This window comes from Panthera onca, chromosome D4, assembly GCF_046562875.1.
Source record: "Panthera onca isolate mPanOnc1 chromosome D4, mPanOnc1 haplotype 2, whole genome shotgun sequence".
Classification (NCBI taxonomy): Eukaryota; Metazoa; Chordata; class Mammalia; order Carnivora; family Felidae; genus Panthera; species Panthera onca.
Window position 1 is genome coordinate 80,383,075 of NC_138351.1, and position 25,726 is coordinate 80,408,800.

At 50.5% G+C, this 25,726-nt stretch overlaps 1 protein-coding gene across 3 annotated transcripts in view; it reads right to left on the reverse strand.

The window, feature by feature from the left end:
* Positions 1-25,726, reverse strand: part of CDK5RAP2 (CDK5 regulatory subunit associated protein 2) — a 170,555-nt gene that overhangs the window by 115,840 nt on the left and 28,989 nt on the right. For 2 of the 3 annotated variants that reach the window (XM_078436551.2, XM_078436549.2), the window contains exons 5-11: positions 23,768-23,844; positions 16,456-16,579; positions 14,616-14,770; positions 8,304-8,466; positions 6,947-7,000; positions 5,967-6,086; positions 3,531-3,623 (exon numbers count right to left, since the gene is read on the reverse strand). In XM_078436551.2, the coding sequence (XP_078292677.2) occupies positions 3,531-3,623; positions 5,967-6,086; positions 6,947-7,000; positions 8,304-8,466; positions 14,616-14,770; positions 16,456-16,579; positions 23,768-23,844 (786 nt within the window). The remainder of the gene's footprint in view (positions 1-3,530; positions 3,624-5,966; positions 6,087-6,946; positions 7,001-8,303; positions 8,467-14,615; positions 14,771-16,455; positions 16,580-23,767; positions 23,845-25,726) is intronic. The other variant, XM_078436550.2, reaches the window with a different exon arrangement.

Consider the following 25,726-nt stretch of genomic DNA (forward strand, 5'->3'; position numbering starts at 1 on the left):
ATCATCCTGTCCGCTTTTTCAAAGGTTGTATGTATGTATATATGTATAAATACACATTGAAAGAGTCAAGGTATTAGTACTGAACATCTTTGGACATGAGTTTACTGGTAACATCTATTAACCTCTTTCCACTCTTTTAAGTATTTTACAATATGCAATTTTACTTTTCCAGCTAAGCGGGGCAGGGAGGGAAAGTAATGCTACAGGTAGGCCCCACTTCTCAAACGTTCGCATTACACCACTTTGCTTTTACAAAAGACCTACAACGGAACCTGTTCTCGCTAACTAAAAGAAATCCAAAGACGATTTGCACTTCTATGACAAAAGGCACCAAGTCAAAGTCAGAGATCCAGAGAGCAATCTGGTGGCTGCCAGAAGAGAGAGGGGTGGAGGGATGGGCAAAAGAGGAGAATGGGATTAATCAAAGGTACAAACTTGAAGTTATAAAAAGGGTCACAAGGATGTAATGTACAGCACAGGGAATACAGTTAATAATGCTGTAACAACCACGTGTGGTGACAGATGGTAACTAGATTTATCGTGATCACTTCGTAATACGTACCAACATTGAATCGCTCTGTTCTACACCTGAAACTAATACTGCGCGTCAACTAGGCTTCAATAAGAAAAAAATTTTTAATAAAAATGGCATTCGGCGTTGGTTTTGCAGCGAGCCATCCTAGCGGCAGCATGCGCCCAGAGCCGTGAGCGCAGCCCCACCAAGCCCCTTCCTTCCCTGGGAACTACACCGCGCATGTCGGGCCACCATAGCTCTGAAAAGCGTCTTGTGAGCACCTGTGCTTTATCTTGATCTATCCTTTATATCTGTTAGCAAGATGTGCCCTTGGATGTCAGGAAAGCCTAAAAAAAGAGAGGTTGTTTTTCGTGTCTGAGAATGCTCAAAAATTTTTCCATGGAAATTACTGATAATTGCTTCTTTGTTTTATGCCACCCTGGCTTCCGAAGATTTCACGGGAAAGCTCTACTTTTCAGCAGCAGGGGAAACCTGTATTCCAAATGTGAAAATATGTGTTTCTGGTGGGCCTGGAGGTAGCACCACGCAGCCCACACTGTAACCTGGCCAGAGTCACACCCGTGATTAGAATCCACGTCTGTGCATCGTGGCAACCACTCCAAGAATTCAAGTATCACCGCTGTCGTTTCAACGTTGGACCTAATGCCAACCCTGTGAGCCTGGGCTATTCTACTCACGCTGCAAATCATGAGTAGTTCAAATTACACGGCATCCCCAAAAGGTTCCAATATGTGAAAGAAAATGCATTTTCAAGTGTCTGTGCAACATTCAAACTCCGTCGACCTCATAATAGAACAGCCAACATAAGCACACTACGCGCCTTTACCCACACACACACAATCAGAATAGCGGCAAGGACACAGATTTTGGAGCCAGACTTGAGTTCAAGTTCTGACAACCTGCCAAGCCAGTAAACCTACTCCCTCCATGGGTAAGGATGCAAGGAACAGCAAGCAGGCACCGAGAATCAGAGCACTTTCAACACTGTGTGACGTCTGTATCTTGCAAGACAAGAAACCCGGCCAACACCGTAAGTGACAAGACCCCCAAAATCATTCTGAGAGTCCTTCGATTAGGACAGAGAGTTATGAAACTAGTAAATGCATGTGATAAATCTGGGTAACATTTGTTTTTCATTTTTGTTTCACTAAGTTTATTATTTTGAGGCAGAGCGAGCATGAGCAGGGGAGGAGCAGAGAGAAAGGGAGGGAGAGAATCAGAAGCAGGCTCCGCGCAATGTCACACGGAGCCCGGCGAGGAGCTCGATCTCACGAACCGCAAGATCATGACCTGAGCTGAAATCAAGAGTCCACTGCGTAAGCAATGGAGCCACTCAGGCACCCCAACCTGGGGACCATTTAAACGTATAAGACGACTTTCTTTCCTTCAAGGCCCAACGTAACAAGTAAAATACCACAGTGATTACAAGGATGTCTGTCTGGTCCCTCTGCTTGTCAACTACCGACATAGTTTTTTTTTTTTTTTTTCTCAAGCAGTGGGAAATATCACTGGTTTTCCCTAAGAATTCAGCTTTTAAAACTCGTCATTTTCCAGGGGCGCCTGGGTGGCGCAGTCGGTTAAGCGTCCGACTTCAGCCAGGTCACGATCTCGCGGTCTGTGAGTTCGAGCCCCGCGTCAGGCTCTGGGCTGATGGCTCGGAGCCTGGAGCCTGTTTCCGATTCTGTGTCTCCCTCTCTCTCTGCCCCTCCCCCGTTCATGCTCTGTCTCTCTCTGTCCCAAAAATAAATAAAAAACGTTGAAAAAAAAAAAAAAAATTTTTAAACTCGTCATTTTCCAAAGTTGGGGGGTTGGGGGGCCTCAGTGTAAACTATAGTCTTGGCTCCATTTCATGAAGCAAATGTTGGGAGAAGGCAATTCTGAGACTCCAAAGGCAGAGATATGCCTATGCTCCTCATGCACCATGATTTAAACCAAACTACCTCAATTATTCTTACCTGTGAACCAGAACTCTGCAAAAGATAAGAATGTGGGATATGAATCTGAGGGATCAGACAGTCTTAAATTAGATTTGACTTCTAACTTCTACATTATAACCAAAACTAACATGGGGGGAGAGGTGGCAGGGAGAGCTCTAGGCAGTGTGGTCTCTAATGACTCGTTATTAGTAACAGGGATACACCATAGAGGGAAATTAGAAACATGGGAAGAAAATATTAAAATGGAAAACACAGAACTAAAATCAGCCAGAAAGAGGGAACATCAAGGAGGCGGCCTGCAGGAGTCGTTAGAGTGCAATGTTGGGAGAAAAAAAGGAGAAAAGGCAGGTTAAGTCATCAAGATACGGAAGTGATACCTGGCAGAGAGCGGTTGGATTAAAGAAGCCAGGTGAGGGGACGGGGGTTGGGGGCGGGCGGCGGTAAAAGCACAGGCTTGGGGGTGAGCCTGGCTCTGTAGCTCTCTCAGTCCCCAGTTCTGTGACCCTATGCGGGGTACTTGACTCTCTGAACATGGATATTAACAGTGCCTACTGCACGGTGTGCTGTCCAGATCCCTTGAGCTAATCCAGAGAGAGCACTCAGCACAGCGCACGGCACATAGTATGTGTTCAGTAACTCCCTGCTGTTACTATTAGCAATTACCACATTTAAATCCCGGCCCTGCCACTTGCGAACTGCGTGACAGTGAATAAGCTGCACACCCTCCCTGAGCTTCAAAAACCCCACAGATACGGCGGGATGATGACGGCCGTCCCCGCAAGATTGTGAAGGTCAGTTGAGGTAACCACACATCCGGCACAGTCTACCACTGGCACGAGTAACCTCGGCAGTCCTCGCTGCGGGGGTGGCTGTTGTCATGCTGAGGAGGGGGCCGGAGAGGCCTCCAGAGCTGGCAAAGGACACCCTTCGACTAGACTGAGAACTCCATTTCTAAAGGCCACTGGGTGTTCTCCCTGGTTCCTTTCAGCTGCAAAGTGCCGACCTCCCCAGGAGTAAGGACCGGGCAGACGGCTGCTTCAACCAAAGCGAACACTCACCTGCAATTTCTGTGTCTCCGCTTTCTGGGGCACCTTTGTGGCTTCGGCAAAGGCAGCAGTGAGCTCTTGGATTTCAGCGTTAAGGTCTCCCACCTGGGTAAGGACAACAGCAGCCGAGTGTGCACCCGGACTCTCCTCTCTGCGCCCAACTCGAGCGCTCTCCCTGCTGAACTTCTCATCAAGGGCTTCGTAGTTAGGGAAGACGTGAAGTCAGAAAGGGGGCGACTTCCACTTTGGCCGCTGAAGAGCTGGATAACCTCAGGCAAGGTACTTAATCTCTCTGAGACTCAACTCCCACAGCTCGAAAATGAGGACACCACGACTCACCCACCTCCGGCATCGCTGGGCTAAATGAAGTGACGGGTTCTGGCGCTACAACCACGCCCGGCTGAGGCGAAGCGCTACTCTCATCGGCGTCCACAGAGATGGCCCAGCCAACGACCTGGCCTGGCCATTCCCACGATCTCGCATCCTCTAGTCACCTTCTCCCGTACCCCGGTCAGCAGTGACTCCCGTGGCCACGCGCCGGACTTCACCGGCACCCAGAACTGCCCCTCCGCCGGTCCCACTCCACGCCGAAGGTCTCCAACTCCCGCGGGGCCCGAACTCCCACGTTACGCAATGACATAAACTAGGACTGCTGGTATCAGGAGCCAAAGCTCCGCCATGCCTCACACCGGCAACCCCTCAAACTCTGCCCCGGTTACCTTCTTCAGCGCTACACTTTCCCGGGTAGCTCCGCCCTCCTGCGGCCACTCCTGGCTCCTTCGTGCATTTCTCTCCCCGTCCCTGAAACTCCGATGTCCCCCGTGGCCCCATCCTCAGCCTCGTTCTCTGCCTGCCACACGCTCCCAGGACAGGGAGGCCGGCTCTTAGAGTCTGAACTCACACCTGAGCTCTCTCCAAGCTTGAGACCTGCACGCCTGCCTGCCGCCTGGACGCGCCACCCTGACGGTCCACGAGCTCCTCAAAGTCAACGCTCTCTGAACAGACGCGTCACCTCCATCGCCACACGCACTTTGCCATCACAGTCCGTTTTCTCTGCTGTCCACTGAATTGGTGGCACCTCCGTACCCCAGTCAGGCCACCCGGACACCCAGAAGTCATCCTCCACTGCCCCGTGTCTCGAGTCCTACATCTCTGCAGCAAACTTCCCCAGATCCACCTCTACTCTCTAATTATTCCTGGCTATTTCTGATCTCATTTCCCGAATAAGCCCTGCCCTTCCGCCCCTACTTAGCGGTGGCCACTTCTCTAGCTCAGTCTTTCTGGGCTCTCGCCTCTCTACCGGCCTCCCTGCCTCCATCCTCTCCCTCCCGCAATCCTCCCTCCAGACACAGGCTGAGACCCCGCCAAAGTGCAAACATGGCCACCCCTCTCCTTTTAGGAGCCTGCAGCCCCAAACGACTACTTGCGCCCCCACCGGCTGGCCCCACGCGACCTCACAGCCCCTCCTTGGCCTCACTTCAGTCCTGCACCTGGTGCGCTGACCACCTCGAAATGCGTTTGGTCCCACAAACCCCCATCAGGCTCTTTCCTAACCTACTGCCTTAACCAACGTTCTCCCCTCTGCCTCCCCTTCCAGCCCAACTGCTATTCATCCTGCGAGATATGGCTCAGACGCCTTCTCCTCCAAGCACCACTCCCCACATACACACCCGAATCGGGGCCAGGCCCCCCTCTCCCCCGCACGGCCCTCAGTCACCACACCTTTGCCCTGTCTTTCGCCCTCACCAGACCTGAGAGCAGAGCTGGGTTTTCTTCTCTGTATCTGTGCCTGGCTCAGTTACTGAGAAACGGCAGACTGCTATACTAACAATAATCAGGGAATAATAATATTATGGCATGGAACCATCACTGGCCGCAACCTTGGATCCCAAAGGCAACGACCCAGGGAGCTAACTGTTCACGGTCATGGCCTCGCCTCCCAAGTCCTTCACCTCAACCTTGCCATCTTCCTAAACGACTGGGCATTGTCCAACAGGGTGGCCATGGGCCACCTACTACCTGTGTGGCTGGACACTTGAAATCTGGTCAGTCTGGAACGAGACGTGCTACGAGCACACACGGGCTTCAGAGATGGCATTAAGACCAAAAAGACGTTAATACTACTCCTGTTTTATTGATTACATGCTGAAATGATGGATGTATTATCGAAGTTAATTTCACTTGTTCCTTTTCACTTCTTTTAACGTAGCTCCTAGAAAATTCAAATGTCCCCACGTGACTCACACAGTATGTTTATTGGACAGCACTAAATCGGACACTCCAGAAAAGTTTCAAGTGGACTAAAGGACCCTTTCCGCACTTCCTATGCTCATCCCAGCTCTCTTAGAAACTTTTCCCCCAAAGCTAAACGTGCAGGGACACGACAGGCCAGCCACAGAAGCTAATAAAGAAAAATCTCACTGTGAGTGTATCAGACATACCACATACCTCTTTTTCCTTTGACTTTAATGCCATGGTTAGACCCTGAATGGCTTTGTCCCTCTTTAAACTATTTTTCTTTACTGTAGCAATCTCTCTTTCCTTCTCTCGCAGGTCCTCCTGAAGTGCCTAAATTAGATTAGAAAAAGATTCACTAAGTTGATGCGTTCCAACCAAAATGCACCGTAAATATATCTGTGAGAGCACACTCAAACGCAGTTATTCTATCTTATTCCTGTCACCCTGTGATTAATGTTCCCAAGTAGAGCTGAACGCAGTGGCGGCAGCTCCCAGCTACGCTGTTAGCGCTCACGGCAACAGGGCCGGGCGACAAGAAGGGGATCAGATCAGTTAAGACGATGACAGCTCCTCCTGTGGGAAGGACTCCAATGCCTTCTGGAATTTGAATGCAGTCACATCAGAGGCTTTGAAACCGTACCAGGTTATTTGGGGGAAATAACAGATCATTAATTTCATTCCTTAATGCTACAAAAGCTAGCAGAGAATTTGGTTTGATGGAGACTGAACATATACATTTCCGGTCTGAGTTCATCTCTAAAGATAATCACGCTGCCTCCCTCCCGGGCTATTGCGAGGATCAAATGAGATAATGGACGGAGAGCACTTTCTAAGCTGGCAGGCGCCTTATAAATGCCGGCCGCTGTGAGCGGGGGACCCAGAGCGATGGTTTTGGAACCACACTGGCAGGTCCGGATCCCCGCGAGACCTCTTCCAAGCTACACGATCTTGGGACAGGGCCCTCCCCTCGCTGAGCCTCGCGTGCCCCATCTGCACAATGGGAATGCCTACTTCACAGAATCACTGCCAAGACGGAGAAACCTTCTCTGAAGTACCGAAAGCCTGACTGGCACACGCCGGCATTCCAGGAGTGACAGCTGCTGTCACGCCCAACCGTCTACTGCACTCAGAATAAAGCAAAGAGGCAAGGAAAAATCTTCAATACGTTTTTAAAAATTTTATCAACATACCTGGATCCTCTCTTCAAAGCGCTGTCTCTCCTTCTGGAGCTCCATTTGTACAGCCTAAGAAAAGGCATTAATTGGCAGCTGGAAGGGACTCCCAATACAACAGCTTCCCCAGAACAATTAGAACGAGCATCTCATTTCCGGACTTTTCCACACTGCCGTGGAAGGCACGGAAATAAGTGCCCATTCCTCTCTGTCTCACCTGGAGTCCCACCCGAGTGAAGAGAAACGGAAAAACAAGCAACCCACACGGATGGGTCACCAGCCCCACAGACAGTCAACCACGGGGCCGCCGACAACGAAAAGGGCAGCTAAAGAAAGGGCCCAGGGTTAAAAAGAGGAGCAGCAGGGGCGCCTGGGTGGCTCAGTCGGTTGAGCATCCGACTTCGGCTCAGATCATGATCTCACGGTTTGTGGGTCCGAGCCCCACATCGGGCTCTGGGCTGACGGCTCAGAGCCTGGAGCCTGCTTTGGATTCTGTGTCTCCCTCTCTCTCTGCCCCTCCCCTGCTCATTCTCGCTCTCTCCCTCAAAAAAAAAAAAAAAAAAAAGAGGAGCAGGAGACGAGGGCTGATTAGTTTTCCAGCAGAAAACTAACCAGTGAGGCTGCAGAAATCACTGCTGTAATAGGAACAAAGAGGACTCTGCTCCATAAAAAATCAAGACTTTTCCTGAACATCCCATATCGGGAATGTACCACATGCAGCAGCCATCCCTGGCCCAACAAAAACAGGAGGGTATCAGCGAGGCCCGCTGCACCCCCAGGCCCGGCCCCACTCCCGCAGCTTGCCCTGGAGACTGCCTAGGGGAGGGATGGCCTCTGGGGGGCTCGGGGGGCTGCCACTACCCACCCACCTCTTAGCGCCTAGGAAAATACAACTCCTCTGAGCCCGTTTCTAAATTCCATGAGGGGACAGTGACCTCAACCTCACAGAGTGGCCAGAAGGACTCAAGGAGGTTCCACACAGAAGCCCTTCGCCGGCCGCCAGGCCCAACACAAGTGAGTCCCCTTCCCCCCACTGCCTCTAACCGCACAGGTGAAACAGGGACTAAGTTTTATCCCAAGAAAACCCAAAGGACGGAAATAAAGTCTCTGGGCGATGAGAAATCAACACACAGTAAAACAGAGGCAAGCAAGTATGGACTGTTCTGTTAGCCAACCCTATATAAACATGAGGCTGGAAGGAAAAAACAAGCCAGGGCCCCTGACAAAGGAGGTGCCTGCTAATTCCTCAGCTGCCGGGGAGCTAATATTTGGAAGCAGTCTGCGTGTGACCCGTGGGGACCGAATGTGCATCCCATCTGCCACAGAGGAGTCTGGTCTGCTAATTAAAGTCCCCCTTCACACCCCATCGCCTCACCTCAGCGTCTCTCTCCTTTTCTCCCCTTGGAGCGGCAGAAAGTCCTCGGAGCTCTCCAGATGACATGCTCTCATCAGGACATGCCATCTGAGATTTCTCCTCTTGAAGGCACTGAATTAAAGCTTCTTTGCTCTTCAAAGACAGCTTCAACTCCTCAATCAGTCTAAAAGCGAACAAAATTTAAATATTAATTCTAAGCTGTTCCCCTAGCTCAGTGGAGCAGGAGGAGACAGGAAATGGGGCCAAACATCTTCAAAGTAGACATGTCCAATGACTGAACAGAAATGGAATCGCATTTTGCTGATGGGAGAGTAAGGGTCAGACGCGTGTGACATTAACTGTGCCCTCACCTCCAGCCTGGCCCCGGCAGATCCAACCTCTGAGCCACCAGACTAGGGTCTGATCAAGCCACACCCGTGCTCAGACTTTCGACAGCCCCCACCACCGACAGCAGCGGACTGCTCATGGGTTTTTTTTGGCTTTTTTGTTTGTTTGTTTTTTTGGCCAAGAATCCTCTCTGCAAAAGAAATCAGGCACTGAAACCTGAACAGACACGACCGATAAAGCAGAACTGTCCCGGCGAGCCGGCAAAAACAGACAATCTCTCTTCTCGGCCTCTCGGGGCAAAGTTTAAAAATACACTGATGTTCAAGATAAAGGCCAAGCTCGTGAGCAAAGCATTCGAGGCCCCCAGCTCTTCGGGCCTAGAAGCTGAGAAGCCCCGCTGGCGGCTGCGGTCTCATCCCTCACAGGAGGCCGCTGCCTGCTGCCTCACCGCCCAGCAGCCTCCCTTCCAGCTCTTTCCAGAAGCCAGGCTGTTTTGTGCCTCCAGACCTCCACTCACACCTGCCCCTCCACCTGGAATGCCCCTCTCGGTGCCATCCACATCTAAGACACACCCAGCACCCGGCCAGTTACTCCAGGCGGTGCCTGTCCCCAAGGAAACCGTGCCGACCACAGCCCGTGTCCCCCTCGGGTACAGCTGAACACCTTCTCGGGGCCACCACATTACGCTTCCCTGACCGTGGCCAAGTTATCCGACCTCTCTGAGTCCACATTTCCTCGCTACAAAATGGCTTTCACCTGCTCATGTGGATAAGCGATAAAATATTTGAAACAGCCCTACATACCTCCAGGCAGATAGCACAACTCAACATAGGGCAGTTGCTATATTACTTTTTTTTTTTTAACATCCAACAATTAGCATTCTCTCAGAAAACCCTCAGACGGGCCTTTCCATATCTGAGCCTCGAAAGGAACGTGAATGGTAGGAAGACAGCAAGGGTTTTAGTAAGAGTCCGAGAGCGGGATGCCTGGGGGGTGGCTCGGTCAGTTAAGCATCGACTTCAGCTCAGGTCGTGATCTCACGGTTCATGGGTTCGGGCCCCACATCGGGCTCTCTGCTATCAGCACAGGGCCCGCTTTTGATCCTCTGTCTCCCTCTCTCTGTCCTTCCCCCTTTCACACACTCTCTCTCAAAAAATAAATAAATACACATTTTAAAAAAACAAAAAACAAAGAAACAAGAGTCAGAGAGCTTCCCTGGCTCTCGGGGTGAAGGTAAAACGTCAGTCGGCTAAAAGGAGTTAAAAGCAGCTGGCGAGGCACAGGGGCCGAGGTCCGAATGCTCGCGGCCTCCCCAAATTCCTATACTGTGCCGGTATTAGGAGGTGGGGCTTTGGCTGGAGATCAGGCCACGCGGGTGGAACTCAGGAATTGGACCAGTGTCTTACAAATGAGGCTCCAGAAAGATGCCTCAGACCCCCACCTCGTGGGGATGCAGTGAGAAGTCTGCAGGCTGGAAGAGGGCTGTCACCTGACCATGTGGGCACCTGGTCTTCCAGCCTCCAGAACTGTAAGAAATAAGTTTCTGTTGTTTGTAAGCTACCCAATCTGTGGTACTTTGTTATAGGGCCCCAAACAGGCTAAGACATTCAGGTATGGGGGGGGGGGGGGGGTGTCCCGGGGCAGCACCAGGGCGATGCCTCCAAATCTTGGATGGAGGAGTAAGACTGCCCTCTAGGGGTTCTACTCTGACATCACCATATAATCAATTGAAGAGGTAAAAAGTCACTGACTACATACTTGAAATTGGATGTGTTGTGTTGTATGTAACTTCTACTTAGATCGCCTTGATTTGTTTCAGTTACCTTGAAGCAAGTTCCAGAAGGCATGGGGCTGAGTGAGGCAGGCCTGTGGGGACTGTGGCCAAACTAGAGCACCAGGCCCACCTCCGAAAGCGGCCTCGACCCAGCAAGACCCAGGCCCAGGCTCACCACACCTTCCAGGTTTTCAAAGAAGCTGGAAATCCAGACTTTTACATGAAACTAGATTTTTTTTTAAATACTAGCAACTAAGTCAAACTTCTAAAAGCACTGCACAGGCCAAACAAAACATATCGGTTGGCCACATCTGACCTGCAGGGTACCTCCATGTCAGCTGCCTTACGGACACAGATCACAGGAAATAGAGTAGCTAAAGCACGCACCTTTCAAAAGGGTAGAGGAAGCCAGGAAAGACCTCAGCGGTGCCCATCCAAGCAAGGGCCCTGCCCTGTCACAGGGCCACCTAGATGGCACATCTAGATCCATCTCACCGGGGCAGGCCCAAGGACACCTGTCCCAGGTCTGTGCTTAGCAACTCACCTCCTGACCTCCTGCCTTCAGGGAGGAACATACTGATGCCGGTCCCAGGACAGACACACCGCAGAGAGGGCCACACCCCAAGTAGGCAGAAATCCAGAGGCAGCATCTGGTCGCTGCTCTGGCCTTGGGGAGTGTGGCTGGGGCACATCCGCTCCTGAGAGCCGCTCTGGCAGTACCAACAAAGCAGGGTTCTGTGCCTGCCACGCCAGGCCTACGGGAAACCCCAAGGAGGCGCAGCCTTTGGCAAAGCCCTGACCTGACCACCCACACGTGGAGACCCCACCCCCATTCCGCACCGCATTAAGCACTCAGTGAGCCTCAACCCTCCCCAAATTTTTTGCTCCGAGAAGATGAGTAGCCACACTTCTGGGCATATGTCACCAGAGACCACTTTCTTCTGTGATTCGCTCGACACGTGCCGGGCTCCACGCCTCGCATGAGTCTACTTCAGCAGCCGCCCGCCTCACCCACCTCCTCGCGCTCCTCCTCTGATAAGCCTTCTCTGCCCCGAGCCCAAACGCAGCTGACCACTGCTTTGTTTCTGTCACAGCACAGAACCCTGAACTTACTTCTAACGCCAATCACGATGCTTTTTTTTTTTTTTGGACATCTGTCCCCTCCCCCACACCGGGAGCACCATAGGAGGAGGGCAGGGCTCCCGTCTCCATTCCTGACACCTAACCCAAGGCCCTGTTCAGTAGCTGCTCAGTGAATTTACCTAGATCTCCTTTAATCTCGCCTTAATCCATCTGGCCAAGCACCTTCTAGACTCTACTCTTGCTTGGATGCCCACAATCCCTCAACCCAACACGTCCCAACTGAAAGCTTATCTTCCCACTCCCTCCACCCAAAAACATCTGTTCTTTCTCCCTTTCTTTCCCCAAACTCGGCAAACCGCACCACCATCCCACAGTTGTTCGTGCTCAAAACCTGGGTGAGGAGGTATCTCAGCAGCCTTGTCCCTCATCCCCAAACCCATCAATGATCAAGCCCTTCAAGCCATCGTGCCAATTCTACCATCTAAATATCTCTGCCTGGGGGCACCTGGGTGGCTGGGTCAGTTGAGCGTCCTTTGGCTCAGGTCATGATCCCCGGTTCATGGGATCAAGCCCCGCATCAGGCTCCACACTGAGTGGAGCCTGCTTGGATTCTCTCTCTCCCCCTCTGCCCTTCTCCCCCACATGCGTGTTCTCTCTCTCAAAATAAAATGAAATTAAAGAAAGAAAGAAATATCTCTGCCTGTTCTTCTCCACCCAGTTCTTTCACCTCAATCCTGGTGACCGTGATCTTGTGTCTGGACTTCTGCATCATCCTGAAAAGGAATCTGCCCACCCAGCCCCACCACCAACTCATCCGCCAGGTTCAGCCAGAAGGATCGCGTTAAATTACAGGCTGACCCTGACACTACCCTACTCCCAATCTTAATTCATCAGCAGCTCGTCACGTGCCCTGAGGACAAAACCCAAACTGTTCAACAAAGCCCACATGATCTGGCCAGCTTCCCTCTCCTCATCTCTTCCCACCTCCCTTCCAGAACACAACTCTCCAGCCAAGCTATACTTCTGACAGTTCCTGGGTCGAGCTCTGTGCCCTTTGGCCTCTGAACTTCCACTCATGTGGTTCTCAGGACCTGCAACACCCTTTCTTCCTCCAAGTAATTCCTCCTTTATCCTCATACTTCCTCTGGGAAGCCTTTCCTAATCCCTCTAAATAGAATTAGAAAGATGTAATGTTAACTCAGCATTTATCCATCTGGCCCTGGTCACTCTGTTCCTGCCCTCCAGTCCTCCCACCCAGCTAGGTGACAAGGTTCCTTGGGACAGGGACCCAGCCTGTACCACTCACCCCTGCACTCGACCCACCACTTACTGAACACAAGATGCTCAGGAAGTATTTTCTGAACAAAGGGCGTGACGATCCAACAGACCAACGAACCGGCTGCTGAGCATCTGCTGGGGCCCTGGCAGGACCCCTCCAACCAGCTCTCCCCCCGCCCCCCCCTCTCCTCAAACCCACCCCCAGAGCTCTCCCTCTTCCCCTGCACCCACACCAGGAATTCTGCCTTTTCTTCTTTGGTGGCTGCCTCCCACACATTCTAGTCTCTTCCCTGAGCCCCCTATTTCCAATTTAACTGTTGGAGACCTGCAGGTCCCCCAGGAAAGACAAACCTATAAACCTTCTAAGGGCTTCACCGCTCATCAGCTGGGAGAGATGCAAGGGAACGTATAAATAACTTGTATGGAAAAGGATTCCAGACTCTGTCACAGTACGGTGGCCCCAGTCTCCACCTCTCTCAGGTGGTGCCTGGAAGAAGGGGAAGGGGAAGGGGAAGCCCAGCAAAACACCACCCGTCCAAGGAAGCTTCTCCTCCTAGCCGTGCAATCGAGAAAAACACTCATTCACTCAGCCCTGACGGCCTACATCTCCTAGAGAACTCTGTTTCCTGGCTCATCCTGAGATTCATCCCAAACTTCCGTTTTCCAGATCAAAGCTAAGCAGAGGTTACATAAATGCTAGCTCCCCCAAGCACGGATTAAATGGAAGCCATGGGCTCCCCCTGAGAGTCTACTCATTCCTCTTTCACAGAAAATCCTAAAACATTTGCTCATCTCATTTCCCAACCCATCATGCAAACACGTTGCGGACTCAAATCTCGAAAGGTGGTATGGAGACAGAAAGAGAAGCAAACGGCAGTCGGGGAACCAGGGCAACCAGGCACCAGAACCTCAACAACATGGGGGGCCGGTCAATCGGCAACACACCTCCCAAAAAAGGAACCATAGTCAGTTTCCTCTATTTAAGGAAGTAGGCAAGTAGATCATTTGCCTTAGAACAATTTCTGTCAAATTCCAAGCAAGCTTGGCTCTTCAATGGATAGATCACAGGTTAGCCAGAAGTTTCACCTGTATTTACTTTACTCAACTTTCCACCTAGTGACCACCAAAGCAAGGCAAGAGTAAAATGTAAGGTTCGTGATAAAGAAGAAAACCTCAACTCTCTCCTGACTAGTTTTGATCAAAAGTCTGGCTGCAAGGTATGAGCATCAAAGACCGCCTACAGATCCTCCAGTCTGTCCGTTTCTCTGGCCTACGTAGCACTCATTTTATTCCTGGACCGTCACAGAGCCCTGTGCTTGGTCTACACTGCTTCGGCCCCCTGCACTGTATGAATCTGGGCCCGCGGCCTGCATTAAAAGACACGATGATAAACAGGGTCACACAAAATTCACTAGCATCTATTGTGGGGATACAATCACTTACCGTTCCCTCTGGGCAGATCCACAAGAGAAATTTCTCCCTGACAATGTCAAGTAAAACTGGGCTTCTCCAGAGTTGCTGGCTCATTTTCGCTTGTGAGCAATGTGAATCTTAGGTCCATCAAGAAAGCTGTTCTCTTCTTCCTTCGGCTACCGGGAAGCTTACAGCCAAAACTGAATGCTAAAGGTAGTATCTGAGAACTTTTCAGCAGGAGTTTCTATCTCTAATTCTATCCCTGTCCTCACAGCACTACCCTCGCCATTTTCCTGTCACCCTGAGGTTACCCCAGGTTTTTTCACTGTGGGGGAACAAGGAGAGAAAGGGGGGATAAAAGGGTAGGAAGGGAACAACCCTCTGGCCATGCTGCCTGATAGACGAATGTCAGTGCGTGGCAGAGACAAGAGCCAGACCTGTCTTTCTGCTCCAGGACCACAGTCATGTCCAAGGCCCCCTCATGCCTCTTCTTCATCTCCGAGAGCTTGTTTTCCAGGCTCAACCGAAGAGCCTTCTCTGTCTCTGTCCCCGCAAAGGCCTTTTCCAGTTCTGCCTGGGCGGCTTTCACATCCTAGAGTTAAATGAAATGCATTTGATGCAATTTTTCAATACAATTGGGAACATTTTGAAAGGAAATTGGATTAAAATATAAATATTTATGACTTTTTCTCTGGCACATTTCCCCTCCCTGCATTGTACTATACATGGGGAGAATCAGTAATAAATACATTTGCCAGCCATTTTCTCCCTCTTGTATCCTGAAGAGTAATAGGCATTTCCAATGGAAAAGACTCAAGTCTACAAAAACTGTATTTTTGGGTTTGAAGAATCGGATCAATATTTACAGCTTCAGTGAGAACAAGGAGAAATGTGCCTCTCAATACCTAAACACACAATTCCAGAGTCCCCAGAATCTCCATACAGATTCATCCCACACCCCACCGCCCCCTCACTATTTCTTTTAAGATAATGACTACACGATTCTCAAATGCATTTTCTGTATCTCCAAGGTGATGTGGGTGCTGAAGGACTACGTTCTTCCTGAGAGCTCCGAGAGGCCAACAGGGGAAGGATCTAAATCACAGAGGCAGGGCCCGTGTTGGGGAAAAGGGCCCTGGTGCTCAGCAAAGTGTCCTGGAGAGACATCTGGATCTCCCAGTGCCAACCGTCTCTGGTTACATCACAAAGATAAAAGTCAAATCAAACTGGGTTCAAAACCCAGCTCTCCTACTTCTTTGCTGTGGGACGCTGGGTAGCCACTTAGCCTCTCTGAGCCCCAGCTTATCTGTGAAACAGGGACCACCACCACCACCCCATCAAAGAGTTGCTGTGTGACTGTCAAATGCCTGCTGCATCACAGGAAGCTCAAGAAAACAAAACGAAACGAAACAAAAGCACTGGCTGCTTCTTCCCTGCCCTTCAGTCCACAGGGGCTCCTGTGAACACTGGGAACGGAAAGCCCACTACGAGCTGCAAGTATAGTGACCCGTGCGTCTTTCTGTGTCCAGCAGGCTTTGTGCTGCGTTCCTCCTCATATCCAAGAAGAGTCAGGGTTTCAGGGGGAGAAAGTGAGATGACACGACAGACCTCAAAGACCAAGAATTGAGTGACGAGTGTCACTTCGTACTAGCTTAATACGGAGGGAAACTTTCAACGTCTAGGAGCCAGGATATCTTAGCCAAGACACATGCTGCTTCCCATCAAGGGCACAGCAAGCGCCTGGGAACAAGCAGGAGGAGGAGCTACACTCAGTGCCTCCCGGGAAAGGGCACTCAGTGAGCACTGGGGTGACGGGGGATGGAGGCCGGGACCAGACGCCCGGCTGCCCGGGCACGCGAGGGCCTGCGAATAGGAATCTGCTTCCAGGCTCCGCGCATGTTAGGGGAGTCCTTCCCCTCTCTGGGCCTCAGTTTCCTCCTCTGGAAAAATAAAGAGACTAAACGAGGTAAGAAGGGCGGTGTTGCACCAAGAACGCAGGCTTTGAAGTCAGCAGTCGTAAAATGGAATCCAGGATCAAACTTAGACTCGTTAGTCTTTCTGTACTCCGGCGTCCTCGTCTGTAAGCACCAAGACGACAACCAGGACGCAGGGTGTACTAGGCGCCTGGGACAGGGCTGGAACCCGTGAGATGCTGAATAAGGGTGGCTCTCATTTCTGCTGCAAGTCTGCAAGTGTGTGAAAGAGGGAACAAAATTCTGCTCCCCCCACTATTAACCCACTGCAAGAACACATCCTCCTCGGGGCCTCCAGACTTGCCTGTTCTAAATGGAATATTCTCTTGTTCAGGAGCTCTTCGACCTGCCGCACCTTCTTCTGGGCATCTTCTGTCACCCGCTGCACTTCGGAGCCACCCCCTTCAGCCAGGCTCTCAACTGCTTTACTGCAAAAAGAGGCAAAAGTGTAAAATCCATGCAGGGACAGTCAGAGGGTGGTTTCAGTGGCCCCAAAGAGACAAGGAATATTTGTTAGTCATTTCTCCCACAGACCTGTGCTGGAGCTTTGTGGTTGTTGTTTTCAATTTTTATTTTTATTTATTTTTTTGAGAGAGAGAGAGAAATCAAGTGGAGAGGGGGCAGAGGGAGAGAGAAGGAATCTTAAGCAGACTCCACAGTTAGCGTGGAGTCTGACGTGGGGCTTGATCCCACGACCCTGGGATCATGACCTGAGCCGAAACCAAAAGTCAGATGCTCAACCAACTGAGTCACCTGGTGCCCCCTTTTTTAAATTAATATTTGTAATTCAAATACACAGTGAAGTATATGAATGTATCAAAATCAGTCAACATGTACACCTTGAACTTACATGTTATATGTCAATCATACCTCTATGTAAAATACATATATATAAACCCAAATTAAGAAAGAAGTAAGAATCATCTACAATCTTACCAGCCAGAAAAACTAAGTTAACATTTTAGCATGTAGCCTTTCAGACACTTTCTGCAAAAACAGAACAAACCATACAATATATATCCATGATCTGACTTTACTACTTACTACACCATAAACATCCTTCTGTGTCAATAAACATAAATCTCTACCATTTTTAAAGGCTACATATTAATTCACTGTATGAAATATACTAGAGTATATTAAATCAATCCCCTATTTTTTTATCGAAGTAGAGCCGACACCCATCAATCCCCTCATGTAAAAATATTTAGATGATTTCTGATTTTACACATTTGTCTGAAAACACTTCTAAAGCTCTGAGGACAGTGCAAATAAAGACTTTATTCATATCTTGAGTACAAAGTACTCAAATACATGTTAGTGTTGTTATCATCTTATAAGCAACATTATAATAAGAGCATGCTTGCATATATACGACCCGGTGATCTCCCAGGGTCAGTTTCCACAGAGGGAATTACCGGGTCAAAGGGTAAGCACACTTGTAAGACTCTTGACAGCCACTGCCGACTCTCCCACCAGGAAACTTCCGGCAAAGTACACCTCCACCAGCGGTAGGAGAGGGGGAGAGCTGGTCCGACGAACCAACGCGCAAAGGAACAGCACGCGACGGAAAGCAATCTGAGGGATCGAGGGCTTTTCTACAGCGTCTTTTGCCAACTGGAGGGCAGAGCATTTTATTTTTTTTTTTTTTTTGACATTTATTTATATTTGAGACAGAGAGAGACAGGGCATGAACCGGTGAGGGTCAGAGAGAAGGAGACACAGAATATGAAACAGGCTCCAGGCTCTGAGCTGTCAGCACAGAGCCCGACGTGGGGCTTGAACTCACGGACCGTGAGATCATGACCCGAGCTGAAGTCAGCTGCTTAACCGACTGAGCCACCCAGGTGCCCCCAGAGCATTTTAAACACAGCGTGCCCCACCTGTGAGCCCCAGCCACCTCTCCGGGCGTGAGGCCAGGAGGCTGCGCAGGCAGCCCACGCTCCGTCAAGTGCGGAGTTCACGCTGCTGGGCAGCACGGAATGTTAGCCGTCCAGCGGGCCAGGACCGGTGGGGATGGCGCACCAAAGCCTGACACAGGACCCCAACGCCTGACGCCTCTCATCGGGGTCCTCCTCAAAAGAAAAACCGTCAGATACGACCTCGTGGGACATTTACTCGGAGCGCATCTCCGCAGATTTCTAAACGACTGCAGGTTGGCAGAAGGCAGAATCATAAAGGAAACGGCTCCACCTAAAGCTGGCTTCTCAGAAAAACTGCAACAGAACAAATTTCTTCACCGCCAGCCTCCCGTGCCCTACTTTAGGGGGCATATGAAATGTTCCCAACCAAGTGCCATGTGATCAGACGCTCACATGCACGGGCCATGTGAATTTTTGACTGAGAACAATGGAAAGTCAAGAGGGCCATACTTGCCGTCCAAGCATCAAACAGGAGCTGCCTGCGAATAAAGACTTTATTCATATCTTGCTTCCTTTCGCCAACAGGCCTTCAGAAGGCCCCAGTGTCATGACATCATTTTAATGGAATTCAACGTTCAACTGCAAGAACGAACATGGACTCTGAAGCCTGAACAGATCTGCTTCCAAATTTACATTCTCTCATGTCCTCAATGTGACTCTGGGCAAATCGCCCCTTACGCCTCAGGTTCCTCACTTGAAAAGTGACACGCTTGCCTCTTAGAATGAACATGCTAACACGTGTGGTGGCCGCGGCACGGCGCCCTTCCCCCCCCCCCCCCCCCCCGCATCTGAGCGCCACCTGCTGGCCCTGTGGCCACCACAGCACCGGCCCCTGCTGAGATGCCAGGAGAGGCCTCCGTCTACCCCTCTGAGCTGAGACAGGTCATTCTCCGGCCAGAACCGGGGCCGCCACTGCCACTTCCCCTCCAATGCCATGATGTGCGCGGCCCTGGCTCCCTCGGCCCATTTCTCCATCAGTGACGTCTGGAGTTCCCCGCGATTCGGTCGTTTCTGTCGTTCCTCAGAAGGCACGGCATACGGCTGATACCACACGCAAGGCTAGAGGCTCTTCCTCCTGAGCCGCGGATACGGGATTTTTCCAGTCCTGAATTCCCACTAACCACCACCAGTGTTTTAGCCCTGGGCTTCACAGAGCCCCCTCTAGGGAATGGTCCCCCCCCCACCTCCCCCCGCCCAGAGAGGGCAAACACGTCGTCTCCCTCCCGTCCGCCCACAACGAACCTCAGTGTTTTATAGTCAGAATCATATACACTGGCAAGAGGCGGACTACAGTTTCTAACAAGTGCTGGTATTATTCAGTTTGTTTGCATTTTAGTTATACCAATAAAATATATCCCCAATAATAAATGTTCCAACTTTCCATTTATCATCTTTGTACTTTACAGTTACTGTAGCAATAAAATTTATACTCGGCAGTATGGTACAATTTTCCTCTACTAATGGAATTATTATTTTTGTTTGTGCTTTAAAGCCACAGAGATAAAATTTACTCCCGACAATATGTCTGCCTTTGTTTTTAATGTCCCCTTACTGTAACTGATAAGTACAACAATGGAGACCCAGCACACGTACGTGTTTCCCCCCTCCAGCAAGGCAGAGCGGGCTCCAGAGCCAGACGGGCCCAGGATCTGTCACCCACCTGGGCCGGCCCCCCAACTCCTCCGGGCCCCAGTTTCCCCCACACTCAAATGAGAATGCCGGCTGCCTCACATCACTGTTGTGAAACTGATAAAGCCATAAAGCAGGTCAAGTGCCAGACACGGGGTCTGGGGCAAAGTAGAATAAATGGCAGTCCGCTCCCCCTACCCTGTCTCTCCTTATAGAATCTGGGCCAACAGACGAGATGGAGAGCAAGACCTAAGGCGAAGAAAGGTGGGGACAAAGTGGTCTAAACCAGCATTCCACCCGATACAAAAGAGAACCTTCTATAAATATCACCCCTGCTACCCTTTCTAACCATTACCCTTTCCTCTTGATTCTTTCCATTCTAATTATAGTTCTGGAGAAAAAGCAGGTGCTTTTCCTGTGACAGGTCCCCTATCTCCTGCCCAACCCCCACCAAAAAAAAAAAAAAAACACCGTAAAAGTGAAAAAGGGAGTCGAGGGCATTAACAAAGGTATTTTTTCCGTCACCAAGAATGTACCTACACACGCCCGTAGGTGCTGGGCAGTTGGGGGCAGGGAAAGGCACATTTAGCAGGGATGTGACAGACACCATACGGGTCCTACAGCACACAGCACGCACAAGGGGCCCACGGAGTAGGAACAGCGGAGGTGCCCCACGCTGCGCTGAAGGAGAAGAGGCTCTTGGCCTTAGAAGAGGTGCAGTCGTGTTGGAGAAACAAGAATCACACACGTGAAAATTAAAAAGAGCATATGAGGGGCGCCTGGGTGGCTCACTCAGTTAAGTGTCTGACTCTTGGTTTCAGTTCAGGTCATGATCTCACGGTTCATGGTTTGAGCCCCACATTGGGCTCCAAGCTGACAGCACGGAAACTGTTGGGATTCTCTCTCTGTTCCTCCCCCACTCATGCTCGCTCTCTCTCTCTCTCTCTCTCTCTCAAAATAAATAAATAAATAAACTTAAAAAAAAAAGAAGGTCCACGGAAAAAAAGAAAAAAAAGCATATGAAATCAGGACTGGACCCAAAGTCAGGGACCTGCATTCTCATCCCAGCTCCAATCATCCCGCCTGAGTGGTGCTGGTCACAGTCCTTCCCTTCTCAGGCCTAAACCTCACCCCCCCCCCACCCCCCCCCCGTCCACAAGGAGGCTTTCCTCGAGATTTGCCTGGCTCCCAGGAGAACGATGGCATCCAAACGGATGCAAATGGGTCTTATAAACTATAAAGTGCCGGCACACACGCGCGAGTGTGATTCTCTGCCAGGGAAGCTTGTGAAGGCATGGAAACGTGGGCTACAGGCAGCCAGGCGGGGCTCACCCCGAGCCTCGGTGTCAGCTAGGCGACAGGAAAAGCAGAAGGGGCCGCCAGGGCCAAACCAGAGCAGTGGGAACAGAACGTGTTCAGTATCCGTGAGCCAGACAAGGAACGTGCGTCAGACGAGGCACTGGCAGGGAGAACGCCGGAGCAGCTACGTCGTCGCGAACACTCTTCACAGAGCTCGCGATCTTAGCCCCTGACCTAGGAGTCAGCCTTGACATCCCCCTCCCCATCCGTGACCCAGCCCTGTTGATTTTGCTCACCAGACGCCTCTGCAGGCCGCCCACCCCTCGCCATCGCTAGCCTCTCACCTGAACTACCGGACGAGCCTCCTGACTGGTCTCCCTGCCTCCCCGCCCCTCGCTCCGTCTACGAAGCGCCTTCCTCTCCTCATCCAGTGACCTCCGCAAAACTAAATCTGATTGTGTCAGCTGCTCAAACCCGTGACTTCTTCCCGTTTATCTGGGATAATCTCTGCTGTGGCTTCAAGACCCTGCAGGACAAGACACAGACCTCCCCAGACTTCCCATATTCCCTCCGACTGCACGTGCACAGCTAATTCCTACTTGCTCGTCAGACCTCACCTAAGTGCTCCCCCCTCAGGGCCCCTTCCCTGCAATACGTCTCTATTGACGGACCTGTTCCTACCCTGTCAACACTCCCCGCTGCCTCTGTCTTCCTCACGGCTCTTTTCCCACTTGGTATTTATCCGCTTACCATCCCGAGTATTTTACCACCATCGCCCCTTCTAGAATGCAAGCCTGTCTGGATCACCACTGCACCCCCGGGAGCCTAGCCCAGTGCGGCACAGAACAGCTGCTTAATAAATCTTTTCTGGATAAATTAATAAAACTAGTCAGACCAGGGGCGCCTGGGTGGCTCAGTCGGTTGAGCGTCCGACTTCAGCTCAGGTCATGATCTCACGGTCCATGAGTTCGAGCCCCGCGTCGGGCTCTGTGCTGACAGCTCAGAGCCTGGAGCCTGTTTCCGATTCTGTGTCTCCCTCTTTCTCTGACCCTCCCCCATTCATGCTCTGTCTCTCTCTGTCTCAAAAAATAAATAAACGTTAAAAAAATTAAAAAAAAAACAAAAACAAAAAAACTAGTCAGACCAAAAAGGTCTGCGTGGGCAGCTTGGGAATCTACACCCACAAATGCATGCACGAGCCCTGAAAACATTCAGCCCCGTGTGTGGTATGGAGGAGCGCACACAGCCTTTGTGAGTTCGGGTTTCCGCGTGTACTCGCCTGCTAACGGCAAGTCCTAGCCAAGACCTGCAGCAGGCAGGGCGCTGAGCACGAAACAGACCAAATTCAAATTCTACTACTGACCTCCAGACTTGGTAAAGTTGACTTGACTTCGTGCCAGAGAATGATGTGCTTCAAAAAAACCAAAAAACAAAAAACAAAAACAAACAAAAAATGTGCAACAGCAGCCAACAAAAACAAAAACTTATCAATCGAGTTTTCTCATTCATTCCTTCATTCATTCACTCACTCGTTCAGAAAATACCAAGCGTACAAGATAGGCAATAAGCGAGGGAGGTCTGGGCCGGGGAGCCCCTAGTCTCCTCGAAGCCAGCAGCAGCCCAACTTCCAGCTGCCGGCCGCGTGACAATGAAAGGAATGACATGGCCCGGCCCAGAGCGGTGCAGCTGTGCCCTAAGCCAAAGAGTCCATGCTCCTGGCCCACTGGATCCAGCAGGAGCTCAGCTACCAAGACAAATGGTGTGCCTCCACCCAAGCTTTCAGCCAGATCCTTGGTGGAAGGTGGGTCAGCCCCGGGAAGCCTCATTCCACTCTCACCAAGCAAAACTGTATACTTCGGTGCCCCAACAGACCCACAAACGCCCTCTTGTCGCCGTGCCCCCATTATACTCTGTCTACAAGCGTGCTACAAGGCTGAAGTGGGGGGACGTCTCTTTTCAAATCCTCGCTACGCGGCACAATTACATAATAAACATTTACGGATGAATGAATAACCAATCGAGTCATCGACTGTATTCTCTGAACTGGGCTTGTTGTTCGACAAATATTTAACTATTTGATTACTTAAAATAATACTTCTCAAACGTGTTTTAAGCAGAGCACCTCTTTTAAACAAAATATTGTAAGAGACCCTAGTGCATTAAACAGATACAAAAACAAGTTCCTCTGGTTAAAGCCCTACCCTCTGCGTCCCAGCCTCACTCACCAGAGTCCCTCAGGATTCCTGCAAGCCCTAGGGCCTTTACCGCAATGAAAATGAATGAGCTGCTGATAGAATTAAGGACATGGGTGGATCCCACAAACACGCTGCTGAGGAAAGAGGCCAGACACAAAAGGGGGCGTGTACGGTACGGGACTCCATTCCTATCAAGTTCAAAAGTGGGCAGAACTAAACACCGATGCCATCAGTGTTCCGCACAGTGGTTATCTTGGTGGAGAAGGGGACTTCTGGGGGGTGGGTGATGTTCCGGTTTTCGATCTGGATGGTGACCCCACAGGTGTTTTTAGTGCAAATTCGCCATCTGCACACTTAAGATCACATCGTTTTCCCTGTGAAGTATATTACACTTCAGAAGTTTGTTGAAAAGTAGTTAAACAAAAACGGACACCTCCTTGGGGTCCTCAGGGCCCAGTGGGAAAACAACTGGCTCAGAAAACACAAGGCTGTGTTCTATGGACCCAGCCAGCCTCCACCCCCCGGAACCCCGGGCACCCTGCAAGCTTGTGACAGGATGACAGGTACTCACGAGGCTTTGATGAGAAGCTGCTCCCTCTCCTGGAGCTCCCGCTTCAGACTCTCCACTTCCACCTTCAGTTCGATGTTCTTCCAGTCAAGATTAGGAAAGAAAAGAAACAACGTGAAATACGGGACCCCAGAATGTGCGCGGTGGGGAAACAGCTTTCCGCACAGACTAACTTACAGGACGCTTATAATAGGCAGATGCTAGATTCAAAACCTCATTAGCCTCAGGGCACAGGGAGAAAGGAGTTATTAAACACTGGTGGTCTCAAAAGGAAGCCCTGGATTCCTCAAGACTTGGAACAATTATGTAAATTTTCCAAGCTTCTAACAGCCAGAGCACTCAAACACTGAGGCATAAATGTCATACAAGTGAGGCTGATTTAAAAATGGTTTGCCTTCCGCCAGGCAAATTTACAAGCAATTCTGCAGTTTGCTTTTCCCATTCCAAGGCAATTACTTCTGCTTGTTTACAATCATGCATGTGGTGGCTGTAGCAGTGGGAACGTGTTACAGCCTCAAAATAAATAAATAAGTAAGTAAATAAAACACGTGGATGGATAAGTGGGAGGCCACACCACTGCGTGTCTCATTTCAGCGTAAGATTTCGGGGCACTTACAAAAAAGCCACCACCGCGTGGGGCAAGCTGTCTATGAGGGCCACCACGGCGTTCTCCAACCACACGTCCTCCTCTTAACTGACTGCAACGAAGGGAGTCACACATGGCCTCGGGCTCCTAACTCACGTGACAACCCAAAGACAGAAGCTCTGGTAAAGACACCGCAGTGTGAGACACTGGGGCAGTGGCGGGCTTCTCAAACCTGCCCACGAACGTATCCCAGGTGGAACAGCAGATGAACTCCCGCTAGTAGAGCCTGAGGTCTGAGTGCGTAGCTGGTGGAGGATTGCTATAAATCCAAGATTTCTCCGAAACCTCGCTCCTGTTTTGTTTTAATAATTCATGCCAATTTCACATCCATAATCCATGTGGGTTATTTTAAACAAAAGTCACATTTCCGGTAAAATTTATAATCTCAGGGGACACGCCTCCTACCTTCCTGCCAAGCAGCCCTGGGGGAATGAGGACCCGAGACTGAGAAGTCAGCCAGAATGGAAATCAACCCGCTAACCTGGGCTGGTCGCAGACATATACCGATGACCTGTGACAGGACCGGCATGGGGCTAAGCGCTGAGGACGGCGTGGTGAACAAGGCAGACACGGGCCCTGCCTGCACACCAGCATCAACTATGAAACTGGAAGTGCAAGCCTATAGTCGTCCTCGGAAGCACAAGCCCAGGAGGTGAGAGAGCGAAGTTTCTTCTCTCAGGCCACTCGAGCGCCAATGAAACACACAAGGCCTACCTGACATAGGGGATTTGAGGAGCAAATGAGCTCACACATGAGAAGAGCCTAGCAGACGGGGCTCCCAGGGCGTTATCTTCTTCCCGGTCAACAACAGGCACTAAAGAAGTCATCTACGAGACCAAACTTTGTTAGGAGAAGCTGATCTTTGCATAAAGATCACTGCATGACAGTTCACCGGTCTTCAGCTGGTTTTGTGAGGACCCTACAGCAACAGCCTTCAAACAGAGGACACCTTTTCAGCTCTAAGAAGAGCAGAGAGTTTCCATTTAAGAACTGACACCAGATAATCTAAACTGCTTTCTGATGAACTAACCGGCACCCCCGACCTAAAACGATGGAGAGCTAACATGTCCACGAGACCAATTTTTCAAGCCCCAATACCTGAAGTTATAAACTTACAATTCATGGGAATCAGTCTCCAAACCATAAGTCAAGACATCTCATAAGCTTAAAATGGAATTTCGTTATAAAAGAGAATGAAGACGCCCTTACACTACTGTTAAGGAAAAGATACCCTTATCCTTATTATTAAAGAAAAATGCAAGGTACAGAACAGAACGTGCCTGCATTTATGTAAAAAGGAGATTTATACCCACACA